The 12,695-nt window shown below is 37.5% G+C and overlaps 1 protein-coding gene across 2 annotated transcripts in view; it reads left to right on the top strand.

Moving 5' to 3' along the window:
- PDHX (pyruvate dehydrogenase complex component X) overlaps positions 1-12,695 on the top strand; it is a 103,911-nt gene that overhangs the window by 67,022 nt on the left and 24,194 nt on the right. For both annotated transcript variants that reach the window (XM_075927468.1, XM_075927469.1), the window contains one exon: positions 84-231. In XM_075927468.1, the coding sequence (XP_075783583.1) occupies positions 84-231 (148 nt within the window). The remainder of the gene's footprint in view (positions 1-83; positions 232-12,695) is intronic.

The following is a 12,695-nucleotide window of genomic DNA, read 5'->3' on the forward strand; positions in this document are numbered from 1 at the left end:
AAAGCATTACTGCCCTAATCTCTGCTGAAACAAGAAGTGTGTGTTCTCTCCCTGTATTTAGTATGCAAAATATTCGCTTTCAGGGTATATTCACAGAAGTTCCTGCCAGCAACATCCGAAGAATTATTGCTAAGAGATTAACAGAATCTAAAACTACTGTGCCACATGCATATGCTACTACTGACTGTGACCTTGAGGCCGTCTTGAAACTAAGGGAAGAGCTAGCAAAAGGTTGGTAAATGTTATTTATATTCAAAATAAAGTGGCCTAAAGAGTAACTGGTACTAACTGGACTATCTTGACCTGCTATACAATTAGTTACACCCATGCTATTTGTACAGAAGGGGTAATCTGTATTGAGTTTCCATACTGGGCATCAGATAACCTTTCTTTCTCTGTGCTGTGACAATTTGTTTTTCTTCAAGAGCTTTGTTTTCATTTAAGACATTTCCTGTTTCACTGTCCAATATTAAGCAGCCACTTTGTGTCCATTTCTGCTGAGACTGGTGATTATTGTGATGTGATTTTTTGTGTGTGTATATTTACAAATCTAAAATCAAATAAAAGCTATCGTGGGGTGGGTTTTGTTTTAATTTGTTTTAGATCTGTGATTTCATTCAGCATGTTGTTTTTAAAAACCCCTTCCTATGGAAATAAGCATACATGTCAAATTGTCCTATTGACTCATGATTTTGTGTACCTTAATTTTTGGGCATCTGCTATCGCTTTAAAGAGGGCCCTAATTTTCAGACATTTTTGAGTACTGTTGTTCTGAAGACAAAGTCCAGTTGTGATCTCAGCCTAGCACCTGTAAACACTAATCATTTTAGAAAAATGTTTGCTATTCTGTTCATAGGAGAATCACTTCACGCTGTATTTCTTTTTTTCATAAATTCGTGGCCTATCTTCCTGAATCTAGAATGGGACCTGTAGCTCTCTCAACTGTTTCCTGAGATATTCCACCAGCAGGTACCTTTCACATTGAATGGTTCCTGCAGCCTGGATTTCTGTAAGTGGGAAATGCAGGCCACAGTCTCTGAAAAACCATACCAGGATGTGGGTAGACGCATCCATGATCTCATGGCGTTTTTCTTAATATACACAATTGGAATCCTGGGCTTCGGTAGCCTAAAGCTGTTGAGGCTAATGAGAAATGAAAGGTAATCGTGTATGGCTAAAAAGTTTGTGTGGTTTTGTCCTCACCGGGGGGGGGGGGGGGAGAAATAGGTGTGTTCTTAACTCATGTTGTTAGAACATGGTAACCAACAGGAGGTAAAATCCTAATAACCACAAGGCAATTTGTTGTTTTTAATAAAGTAGGAGATCTTACCTTGATTTGTGTGATTTATGCATAGGCTTAAAGTTAAATATTAGAGATAGTTAGAAAAGGGAATTTCTGTCTTGTGGAAAAAAACCTGACAATTTGGAAAAACTTCAGTTTGGACACAGTAGTTTATTTGGATAATTCTGGAACATTATTATATAATATAAAATTAAATGTATAAAAATACAAAAGTTGAAATATTTCCATCAAAATTGACACATCGCAGCAAAACATGTTAGGTTTTGATGGCACTGCATTGTCCATCAGAAAACAGTTAATTTTTTGTCACCTACCTTTTCAATATACATATATTTAGCACCCTGCTGAACTGGAGTCTGACAAACAAAATCATAGTGTTGGTAGGGGATGTTAGATATCAGGTAATTGAATAGTTGTGTAACAGCATGAAATTGATAGTCCCCGGGGGTGGAGCCAACAGTCAGTGAGCTACCAGCCCCACTCCCGGGGAGCCTCTTGCCATCCCAGGCTGCTGCCTCACAGTCAGGGGGAGCCGGTCCATGAGGGGATCCAGTTTAAAAACTGGCTCCCCTCACACACTGGGTGCTGTTGGGTGGCAGCAGCCTCTATCCATGATGGGAGTCTGAGCGTAACATGGGCGGAGGCCGCTTCTCATCTTCCAGAGCCACCTCCCCTGCTCCCCATTGTCCAGCAGTACTGCGGAGGTAGGGCAGGCAGCACCGGCTCCTGCTTCCCCCCCTTGCTGCCTCTGATAAAGAGGCCGCACAGAAACCAATAAGCTTATCAGTTAATTGTCTAGTCAACTACTCGTTGACATCCACAAAGATTTTTTTTTTTTTAAGAACTTCTGCTTTTCTAGGGTCAACTTTGACCCCAAGTGACGTGAAATTCTTTATATTTTGTGAACTATGTAGTTTGGAGAGTTTTCATTGCCTTTGAACAAAACTAGTTATTGTATTAGCTGGCTTTAGTCATTAATTCTGGTTACCAAGGAACTACTTAAACTTGTAGCAGAGGGAAAAATTAGGTTGCAAGCTAACAATCTCTATATATACACCTACTCAAAAATCTCCTCATTATTATAACAATTGCATTGTTTTTGTGAAAATCTCTGATGTTTTTAGTTGCCCATAGATACAGAACTGAGGCTATTATAAGGAATATTTGTTATTACAGCCACTTAAATGATCTAAAGAGAGAATACTGCCATGATATAATCTATTTTTAAATGCTATTACTGAAATATGAAAAATATCTAAACACTTTCCATCAGACCTTGAAGCCTACAGGCTAACTAGCTCGAAACCAAATTTTAAACTCAGTATGCTGTAATGTCATACTACGGAGGCCACAGGGTTGTCATGATCCAAGACAGACATTGCTCTATAATCACATTTTTTTTATTTTATGTTAAAAGAATTCTATCTTCTGGTTTAGCCAACCTGAAACATTAGCCTGAGGCCAAACTTCTCAGTAGTTCTGTAATATAATGCTCTATTATTTGATCACATTCTTTACTGTGCTCTATTTAAAGGACTAGTTTTGATTTATTTATTCATTTTAATAAGTGCATATATCACCTACAGAAAGATTATACCATTCTGGTATGCCCTCGAGTCATGAGATAAATGAATTTACTATGCACCTTTGGTCTGCCTTCTGCTCACTAATCCATCTCTTAAGGATTTATTATGACTTTGCAACTACCGAGGGATTTACAAACAATTGCCATAATTCTTAATCAAACTACTTTGGAAAAATGTTTCTTAGTATCCCCCAAAATGTGAATTTTTTTCCCACAATTCCCAGGATGAGCAAACTCCATTCTTTCCCTAGTAATATCTTTGCTATACATAAATTGTCATTATATTAACATCTGTCATGGATCCCTATAGAGGATTTAAGTCTATTATTCCACAGCTCATTGGACAGATCTTTGTATAATTTGAACAAGTTATATCCAAATATCTCACTTTCATGAATTATAATCACATTTTTTACTTTTTATTTTTAGGGGAAAATGGTTTTAAATTGTTTGGATAACAATGACAGCTTCTTCTTTTAATGAATATAGTAAATTAAGTTAATGAAAGGCATGTGTAATCACATACAAAGTTTAATTCGTCATTGTATAAAATTGATAATCTAGGCACGCAGATCTATCTTTGTCACTTTGTAAATCTAATTTTGGTATTAGTACAATTGCATTTTTCTCCCCCACAGAAATGTGGACTCAATGGCTGTGTCTAGACTGGCAAGTTTTTCCGCAAAATCAACTGCTTTTGCGGAAAAACTTGCCAGCTATCTACACTGGCGGCTTGAATTTCCACATGAACACTGACTTCCTACTGTCTGAAAGCAGTGCTTCTGGCGGAAATACTATGCTGCTCCCATTCGGGCAAAAGTCCTTTTGCGCAAAAGAGCCAGTGTAGACAGCTCAGATTTGTTTTGCGCAAAAAAGCCCCGATCGCGAAAATGGCAATCGGGGCTTTTTTGCAGAAAAGCGCGTCTAGATTGGCACGGACGCTTTTCCGCAAAAGCACTTTTTGCCGAAAAGCTTCCGTGCCAATCTAGATGCTCTTTTCCGCAAATGGTTTTAACGGAAAACTTTTCTTTTAAAAGCATTTGCGGAAAATCATGCCAGTCTAGATGTAGCCGATAAGTTTAGCAGCAAAGTTCAGCTCCTCTTATTTTTTTTAACTCTCAAGTTTATGTAAGTAAATATTAAATTCAGCCAAGCCTATAAGTGAATTAGGATTAGAATTCTGAATGTTGGGTGGTTGTTTTTTTGCATTAAAAGAAAAAAATTGTCTTTACCATGTCGTATTTTTTTTAATGGATGGTATTTTATTAAGTTATAGGAAAATACAGCTTTGTTCTTCAAGGATTTTTTTATGGAGATGTGTGCTTTCTGAATGGAATATTTTGACTGATTTTCTTTCACCATTTGGATCAGTTGTGTATATGTGCTCAGCTGTTGAGCCAGTTTTAATATCGGTACACTCTCCATTACTTCATACCACAGACACAGACATGCTGCTACATGAGAATGAGAATGTTGTTTTTAAAGCTTTCTGGCTGTGTTTACCATCACCATCATCAATTTGTAGGACCAGATTCAGCCAAAGAAGGTGATAGCTTATCTTCCAGGGTGGCAACCCTATTAAAGGGTATTTGACAGCACAAAGCTGCCTAGAGTGATACTGCTGCAGCACAATAAGCACCACTGATTTAGGAGACTGTGCACCCAGAGTTGCTGATTAAATGTATCCCCTTAGCTGATTGTTCCTCCAGCAAAATTCACAAGGGCCACATTAAAAAGAAAAAGTGCCTGCCTTTTCTGGTGGGATATATCTTGCATTAACATTAGCTAGTGCAAGGAGACATAATGGCTTGTAAGGTGGATATGAATCTAACCTGTAATCTGGTGTTTTTGGAGAATTTAGTGCTAGAATACAAACTTCACCACTGGAAACAAGGTATGAAACTTAATCATGCTTTAAGCCCTAGGGGAATCAAAAACTGCAAAATGGAGCAAAAATATGGTAAAATCCAGTGCAAGGAAATATAAATAACAGAATCAAGTTAACTTCCTAAAAAAAACTGGATCAGCACTTCTTCACACTGATCAAAATACCACACTCTGCAGAGCAGTCTAACAGTTCAAAGGATGCACTGAATATGAGAAAATGTACCAGTTTGGCCACTAATATTTGACTACAAATATATACCATTCATTGAGAAAGGAAAGATACCCATGTGGCAAAAAAACATTTTATACACCACTTAATTTAAATATGAAGAGGAGTTTCCAGCCAGAACAATAAACAAACTTTAACACATTACCCACCCATCTTGCCTCAGGCCCATTACTTACTAAAGTGACCTTTATTTCTGATAATACCCTCTAAAGAGTTTTATCACTGTAGTATTTTAGTTACTAAACATCTTCATATTTATATGATTTTTCTTTGCACATAGATGAATTTCATGCTGTTTTTAAACAACTCCACAAAATACAGGGCTATCTATCAAAAGAAAGGGGGCGCCACTAACTGCCTGTATCAGTGGATTTGGGGCAGAAAGAAGCTCCTGTGATGCCATGGTGGGTTTGTGTACTGTATACAGCATACTTTATCTCTTATTCATTAGTGTACTGGAATAATAACTTGAGTAGAACTGCAGCAGAAGACAAACACATCTGAGCTTGCTTTGCTCTATTTTATGCCCTTCACTTGACAGTTTCAAATACATCGGACTTGTTGCAAATAAGGAGGCTAAAGAAAATAATACAGACTGGTGCTGCTGATCCACCTGGAAATGATGCTACCTTGAATGGTATTCTGTCCTCCATTTGTAGAAATTGCTAACAGTTGTAACAACTTCATGTTCTCTTGATAATCTGCATTGTGAGAAAACAACAAACTTTTTCTTAAACTCTGAACAGTCACCTAGACAAATCATTAACATGCTCCCATTGTGAGTCATCCACCAATATACAAATAAGAGACTAATTCATGTATAGATTTAACATGTGAACTCATATTTGACATTTGACTTCAGTGAAGGTGCCTCAATTTACAGAAGTTCATCTGCCCACATAGCACTGCATTTTAGATTTGGGGCAGATGGCTCAAGCCCTTAGTGCATTATTTTTGTAAGTTTAGTGCTAGAATACAAACAGAAAAGAAAACACTGCTTCTGACCAGAAACTCCTGTCTCAAAGATTCTGTGATATTCTGATTTATGTATTGTTGTATTTATAACAGTCTTTTTGAATTTATTTTAAGTATTGAATCATTCATGAAGTAAGATCATAATTTTTGTTTCATGGTTCCTTATGGAAATGCTTTATCAAAAATGCTTTATGTAGCACATAGTTTATAACACTTTCTGTAAAAATTTTAGAGAATGCAACAGAATAATTGGAAAAAATAAGACTCAGACATCTATAGTTTTTCTAGCGGCTTTCCGTATGTCCTCCTTCTGCCATTAATGTTGGTTTAATTATGTGGTCAAAAACATTGAAGTTTAAAGAAAATGCATGGCAGGTGTTTTATAATCCATTCCATTTGTATTTATGGTCTTTTCTTTTTTCTTCTAATGGTAGATTTATCCACTGAAATTCTAATTATCTTCAGTGTCATAAAAGATGTTTTTATTTATTTTTAAGCCGTAGTTCCTTTTTTAGTCAAAATTGTCTTTGAGAATTGGACAATAATCGCAATGGAATTTCTTCAGCAATTACATATAAAGCCACTTCCGATCAACATTAATTATCTCATGAAATATACACTTTTGTCCTTGCTGTAATAATTGAGCTACATTACTAAAGGGTTTGGATTAGAGTACTGGGAACAGAATTATCTATTCCAAACCCTGTCATTAACTTGTCCAGTATCTCAGAGTCACTTTAGGAATCACTTGCTGAGTGATTCCTACTAAAGAATATAGAAGCAGAAGATCTTCGGTACCTGATAGTATTAAGACATTAATCACCACAGGGATGTTGTCACGCTTAAATTGCATCTTGGAACTTATTCTTGAAGTCCTCTGCCTCATTCACTACACAACTTCTGCAACAACTAAGCAGGAGCCCTACGGACAAGTCTCCTCATTACAAAGCCCTGATCCTTTCCTTGAGCCCTGTCTGTGCATAAAATGTCCTATGCACTGAATGAGGCAGGGATCCTGTGGAAACACAGTATGGAAATAACATTTATAAGTTAATAGAAAGGTCTGTAATCCTTCTAAGAACTTCAGGAGAGTGTGTCTTTGCTATCCTTCCTGGAAATGAAAGGATGAGCACTCGTTCACAATGTGTTCTATGGTGTAAAGGTCTCCACATTCACACTGTGGTGAATCCTTCATTCTAGATGTGTACATCAGGTGAGCGCTTCTTCCACGTAATGTCCTAATACAATTGATAATTATCCAGTGTCTTTGGTAGACCAAAGAAATGGGAAGTTTGATGGGATCATCTGTGGAGTGTTGTTTTTACATCAGAGCCTGCTCTGTTTCATGTTCCATGTGTCTTCTAGGTTGAAGTTAGATGTTTGAAGAGTTTCTCCAGCCATCCCAGAATGGTTGGCAAGACTCAAAGAGTATGTCTACACTTGCCCCCCAGTTTGAACTAGGGAGGCAAATGAAGCATACCGAAGTTGCTAATGAAGCGCAGGATTTAAATATCCTGTGCTTGATTAGCATATTTGCAGCCGGTCGCCATTTTAAAATGCCGGTTGCCCGAATTAACTCGCTGCATGTAGACATGGTAGTCCGATCCAAAACCCTTCCCTCGAATTAACTGTTACTCCTTGTGTAATGCTTTGGTTAGTGAATGCTTTTCCATACTCCAGTAATGTCTCACTGGATAACCTGAGGAAAGATGTTTGCAAGAACTGGAAGCCAAGGCAGTAGAGTCGAGTTCAGTTACGAGCATCATAACTGCATTTAGCTAAGTATTGAGGTTCGTCAGTGAGTCTTTTCCCCAGACAGATCTGCAATATTTAGCCATGAAACAAACTGTTATTTTAAAAATAGATGTTTAAACTGTGTGTGTGTCTATATACACATACACACATTAAAAAGAATATATAAATAATCACAAAGTATATCAATAATAAAGGCAAACTGTTGAATATATATAATTTTTTAAATAAGTGTGTCTTGGGTCTGGCGTAAATTTTTCACAAGTACCTAAGTGACTTAAAATCCTAGGTCCCCTTGACTGTCAATGAGAGTTAAACTCCTAAGAGCTTAAAACACTTTTTTTTAAAAAAATGGGGCTTTGATAAAATTTCCACTAGTACCTATGTCAAATTATTAATTGCAGATAGTTTAATAGATATTGGGCTTTTTTCCTGTGACTATTTTAATCTCAAATATTTAAATTCCCACCAAAAAGAACTTGAGGAATATCATTCAACAATTAGTTGATCATCAAATAAGTTATTCATCACTAAAATTCCTCATGATTTAAGTAGATCTACCATTTATCTATGTTGCATCTCTTTACAGTTTTACTTTCTTCATCCTGAATTTTTCTAGCCAGATTTTTCAAAGAAAGAATTACAGTTGCTGTAGACACAAACCCAGGTTGTTTTTGGAAATGGGTACCTAGCAGTTCAGTCTGAGTGCAGAATAATCTGCGTAGCTTGGTAGAGATTTTTGTTCAAATGAAAAACATTGCTTTCATAATGTGCGGCATCAATTCCAATTGAAAGCTTAATATAGTCCTCTGCTAAAAATATTTCACACCAATGGGGTCATCCAGATGCCAGTGCATGATGATAAAAGGATTTTGATTTACTGTAAGCTTGGCCTTTACTGCAAATCCAAGCAGCTTTGATACTGACACACTGCAACAGCAAACAAGAATAATGGTGGTGTTCTCTTGTAGAAGTAGGACAGACCATTGCATTAATATCTGATCATGTCTGAATTCCAATCAGTGCCTTCTGCCTTTGGAAGCTGTGAAGGTGACGACCCTGCCATCTTGTTTTGCTCTGTATTGTTTTAACTTCTCATTTAGTCTAAGAGAAACAACTTAAGTCTAAAAATCATTTTATGTAAATTTCAGCAACCGAAGCTAGATTTTTCACCTTTATATTAAAAAAATCTCCCCCAATTTGGGGATGTGTGTGAATTAGTCTAAAATCCAAGGCTATTGTAGTACAATCCTGGCTCTCTCTTGTGCAGATGCTACCAATCATGATAAATATAATAAATTAGTTATGTGGACAAAAGGAGAGTAGAATATGAGCCCCAAATTCATTTGCTATAGTTAAGCAAATATTTCTTAATTGTGGAAATGCAGGTTAATTTCCTCTGTTTGAGAAACATTTTCAAACAAATGCATCAACTGCTGTAACCTTAACCCCCCTGAATTGAAGAATTTATGCTGTCTTGGCTATTCAGGAGACAGCAGTTACTATGACAGTAGACTAGACTGGCACGCTGTAGCATTTTTTGATAATGCATTTAAAACTCTCTAAAATCTTACATGCGTGCAGGAGGATGCCATAGTTATTGTGAACCTACACTACTCTGTATCAGTAGCTGTGCCTTTCCTGCCACACAGATAGTGACTGCATATAGTTCTCATAACCTCCTCCTAAACACTTCACAAGATAATATAATACAAATATAGCCATTGACATTTTCCACTAGGGGAAGGAAAGCAATTTTACCGTCTAAACAATATGCACCATTCCTTGTGTTCACATTAGAAAAAATTACTACTCTCAAGTTAGGGTTAAGGTTGTTTTAAAATACTTTACATTACTATCCCGTGTATTGAGAGCTGTTGCCTCCTTTGCTGTTGATGCTTACAGAATTTCTGTGCTTGCAGATCCCTTCACCTTGGTAATCTTTACTATGCAGTATAGTCTTTTCTACTATACATGTATGTGCATATTGTATTCCATGTATCGAGTTGCTCCCCCAAAGCTGTAGTTGACACTAAACTAAAAATAACTTGCTCACTTCACCAAAACTGCAGAAATTTGGAATGAGTCTAAAGGGGTCATTTCAGAGGAACAAATGGCAATTGGATACCTAAATCTCATCAGCCATCAAAGACAATGAAATGCTTTTATACCATGCTCTTATATTTCTGAAAATTTCTCCCTGAATCTTGCTGTGGCCAGCTTTCACCCATTCTGCTTGTCATTAGTCATTGTAATTAATCAGGGTTTCGGGGTTCGTCCCAATGGGTTCCTCCTGACAGCTCCTCTTCTCCATCAATGATGATAAACTTTTGGCTGCGTGCATGCATGAGTTTGCTCCCCTGTCTAGCATGTTAACCATGCACAATTAACACGACAGACTCCAGAAAGAGCCCCCAGAGACCACAAATCAACTAAGGATCAAAATCATTCAGGCAGGTTTATTGCCAAACAACATACACATACACTAATAGTTGTCAACGAACAGAGTTGCCGCTGCACCCCTACACCTTATGTAAGCTGTGGCAAGTGCCAATACCCATTAAGTGCTATCTAGCGCCACTCCCTCCCATCCTCCTCCCCCTGCCCCCTCTGCCCCCAGCCTCCCCCCCCCCCCCGTCAGCCAGCGATTACCCTTCGAGGTGCAATTGTATACATAGGTACAATCAAGTCACACACCACTGACGTATCAGGTTGCCTACTTCTGTTGCCTGGTTACTGCCCCTTATGTCTCAGAAGGGGAGCTTACTTACTGTTGTTCATACTGTCAACTTACTATTTATCAAGCTGTCAACTTCAACCCAGTCCTGAACCTACGTCGGTATGTACTTTTTTTGTGGGGAGGTGCTTGACACCAAGATGTTTCTCAACAAGGCATTCTATTACAACCCCTCTTGAATGTGCTGGCAACCTGTGCTTGGTACTTGTGTCTGGAACTTTTTGGCACTCTTTATACTTGAGCTGGCTTGTACTATTTCTTTTTAACCAAGCAGTTCTGAGCCAAAGTCTTGTCCGCTAGATTTCTGTCCTGCTGATTTTATGTTACTGACCCTCAACTTACTACACTGCCTACAGGTTTGGTTGAATCCGTAAATACCTTTTTATTCTTGTCATAAACTGTTCAGTGTTGCTCGAGAACGCCTTGTTAGAAAGCAGCTAGGTTGTATTCCAGAAGGAGCTACGTTTAAGTTGTATCAGAGGGGTAGCCATGTTAGTCTGAATCTGCAAAAGCGACGAGGAGTCCTGTGGCACCTTATAGACTAACTGAAGTGTAGGAGCATAAGCTTTCGTGGGCAAAGACCCACTTCGTCAGATGCATGTCACATTCATCTGACGAAGTGGGTCTTTGCCCACGAAAGCTTATGCTCCTACACTTCAGTTAGTCTATAAGGTGCCACAGGACTCCTCGTCGTTTAAGTTGTATGTGGAACAATGCCTATACATATAATAAAAGTGCTATAGTTTGCAAAATACCTTAGTAACTTTTTTGGGGGGCTGGGAGAAAGGCTGTATAAACTTAAGCTAAATATTACATTCAATATACCAAACTACAGATTGTTTAGTAATTAATTCACTGTAAGCTATTCGAGCAAAAGAAAATGTCTTCCTGTTTTAATCCTAAAGTCTTCCAAAGTACTGTTACAAAAATGTTAATTTATGGAAATCGTGTTAAAAATCATTTTGATGTTTTGACATATCAACATTGTTTAAAGTTTGAAGTTTTAAATGACTGGCATTCTTTCCCCATTTGAACTCAGCACTATGCTTCTCTATATTTATTTTGCCTGCATTCTTATGAAGTAAATCAAAGTCCATTATAATGAGTTAAGTCGAGATGTGCTCTGCATTGTGATGTCAAAGGCACAGAATGAAGTTTTGCTCATGATGTCTGTTGGGAGGATTAGATTGTATAATAAGGTTCTTTTGATTCACTGATACATATTTTTTTAAGTTCCAGTTCCCATCTGAAATTAGCACATAACCCCCTCCTATGTGTGATTGAGGAGAACACATTCTCACATTCGTCAATGATTTTGTCTCTTCACAGCCAGTAAAAGTTTAAAGAGTGGATATATACAGTACATGGTAACGAGAGTGTTTTAGAAGGATTTTGCTAATAGATCACTATCAAAAGCACAATTTATTCTCTGTTGGCTGTACTCCTTACTGTAGTTTCCAACCCCCATATTTAATGTTCAATTGAAATAACTGCTGATGGATACAAATCTAGTTTAATAACAAGTAATTATGGGATATGCTGTGAAGACAGATTTCAGACTTGGGTTAGTTTGTGGTGAAGTAAGATCAGAGCTTGTGTTTGGGTTTAGGGCCTACAGTTGTGAACCAAAGGGACCCAATCAAACCAAATTTCTAAATCCCTTAACAGCATCATTTGTTTCCATGAGATTTCTGCTATATTGGGTCAAAATCTTGCGAAAATGGTTGTTTTCATGATATTTTGGCAACACACTGACTATAAACAGAACGCTTTCTCATCCTGTATTGGAACAGGCCAGGAATCAACACAGTAGGGGCAAAACTGGATCTGGGGAGTTGAATCTGAAGTTCCTTCAGTGGTGGGCACAAGTACAAAAGCTTTGGGTCAAAGCAAGAACTTTTCATTAGAACCTAATAAAAAAGAGAATCAGTTGATGTCCAGGAAGTTCTTATGTGGAAAAGCCACAGGATTTTGCTTGCTCAACTCTTCAGTCCAGCGCTTTTGTAAAAACACTGGATCAACCGTTAATATGGGGGAGAGGAGAAATGTTAAGCCACTAGATTGCACATCAGCATTGGTTTAAAAGCTGATTACACTTTTTTCATCTTAAAATACATGGCAGGTTATTTTTTGAAAATAAGCTATGGAAATAAGCAAATAAGCTACCTTTGGAAACAAGATATTTTTCCTGTAAATTAAGAGAATTCTCTAGAACAGTTTTTCTCAG

The sequence above is a fragment of the Pelodiscus sinensis genome, chromosome 4 (assembly GCF_049634645.1).
Source record: "Pelodiscus sinensis isolate JC-2024 chromosome 4, ASM4963464v1, whole genome shotgun sequence".
Classification (NCBI taxonomy): Eukaryota; Metazoa; Chordata; order Testudines; family Trionychidae; genus Pelodiscus; species Pelodiscus sinensis.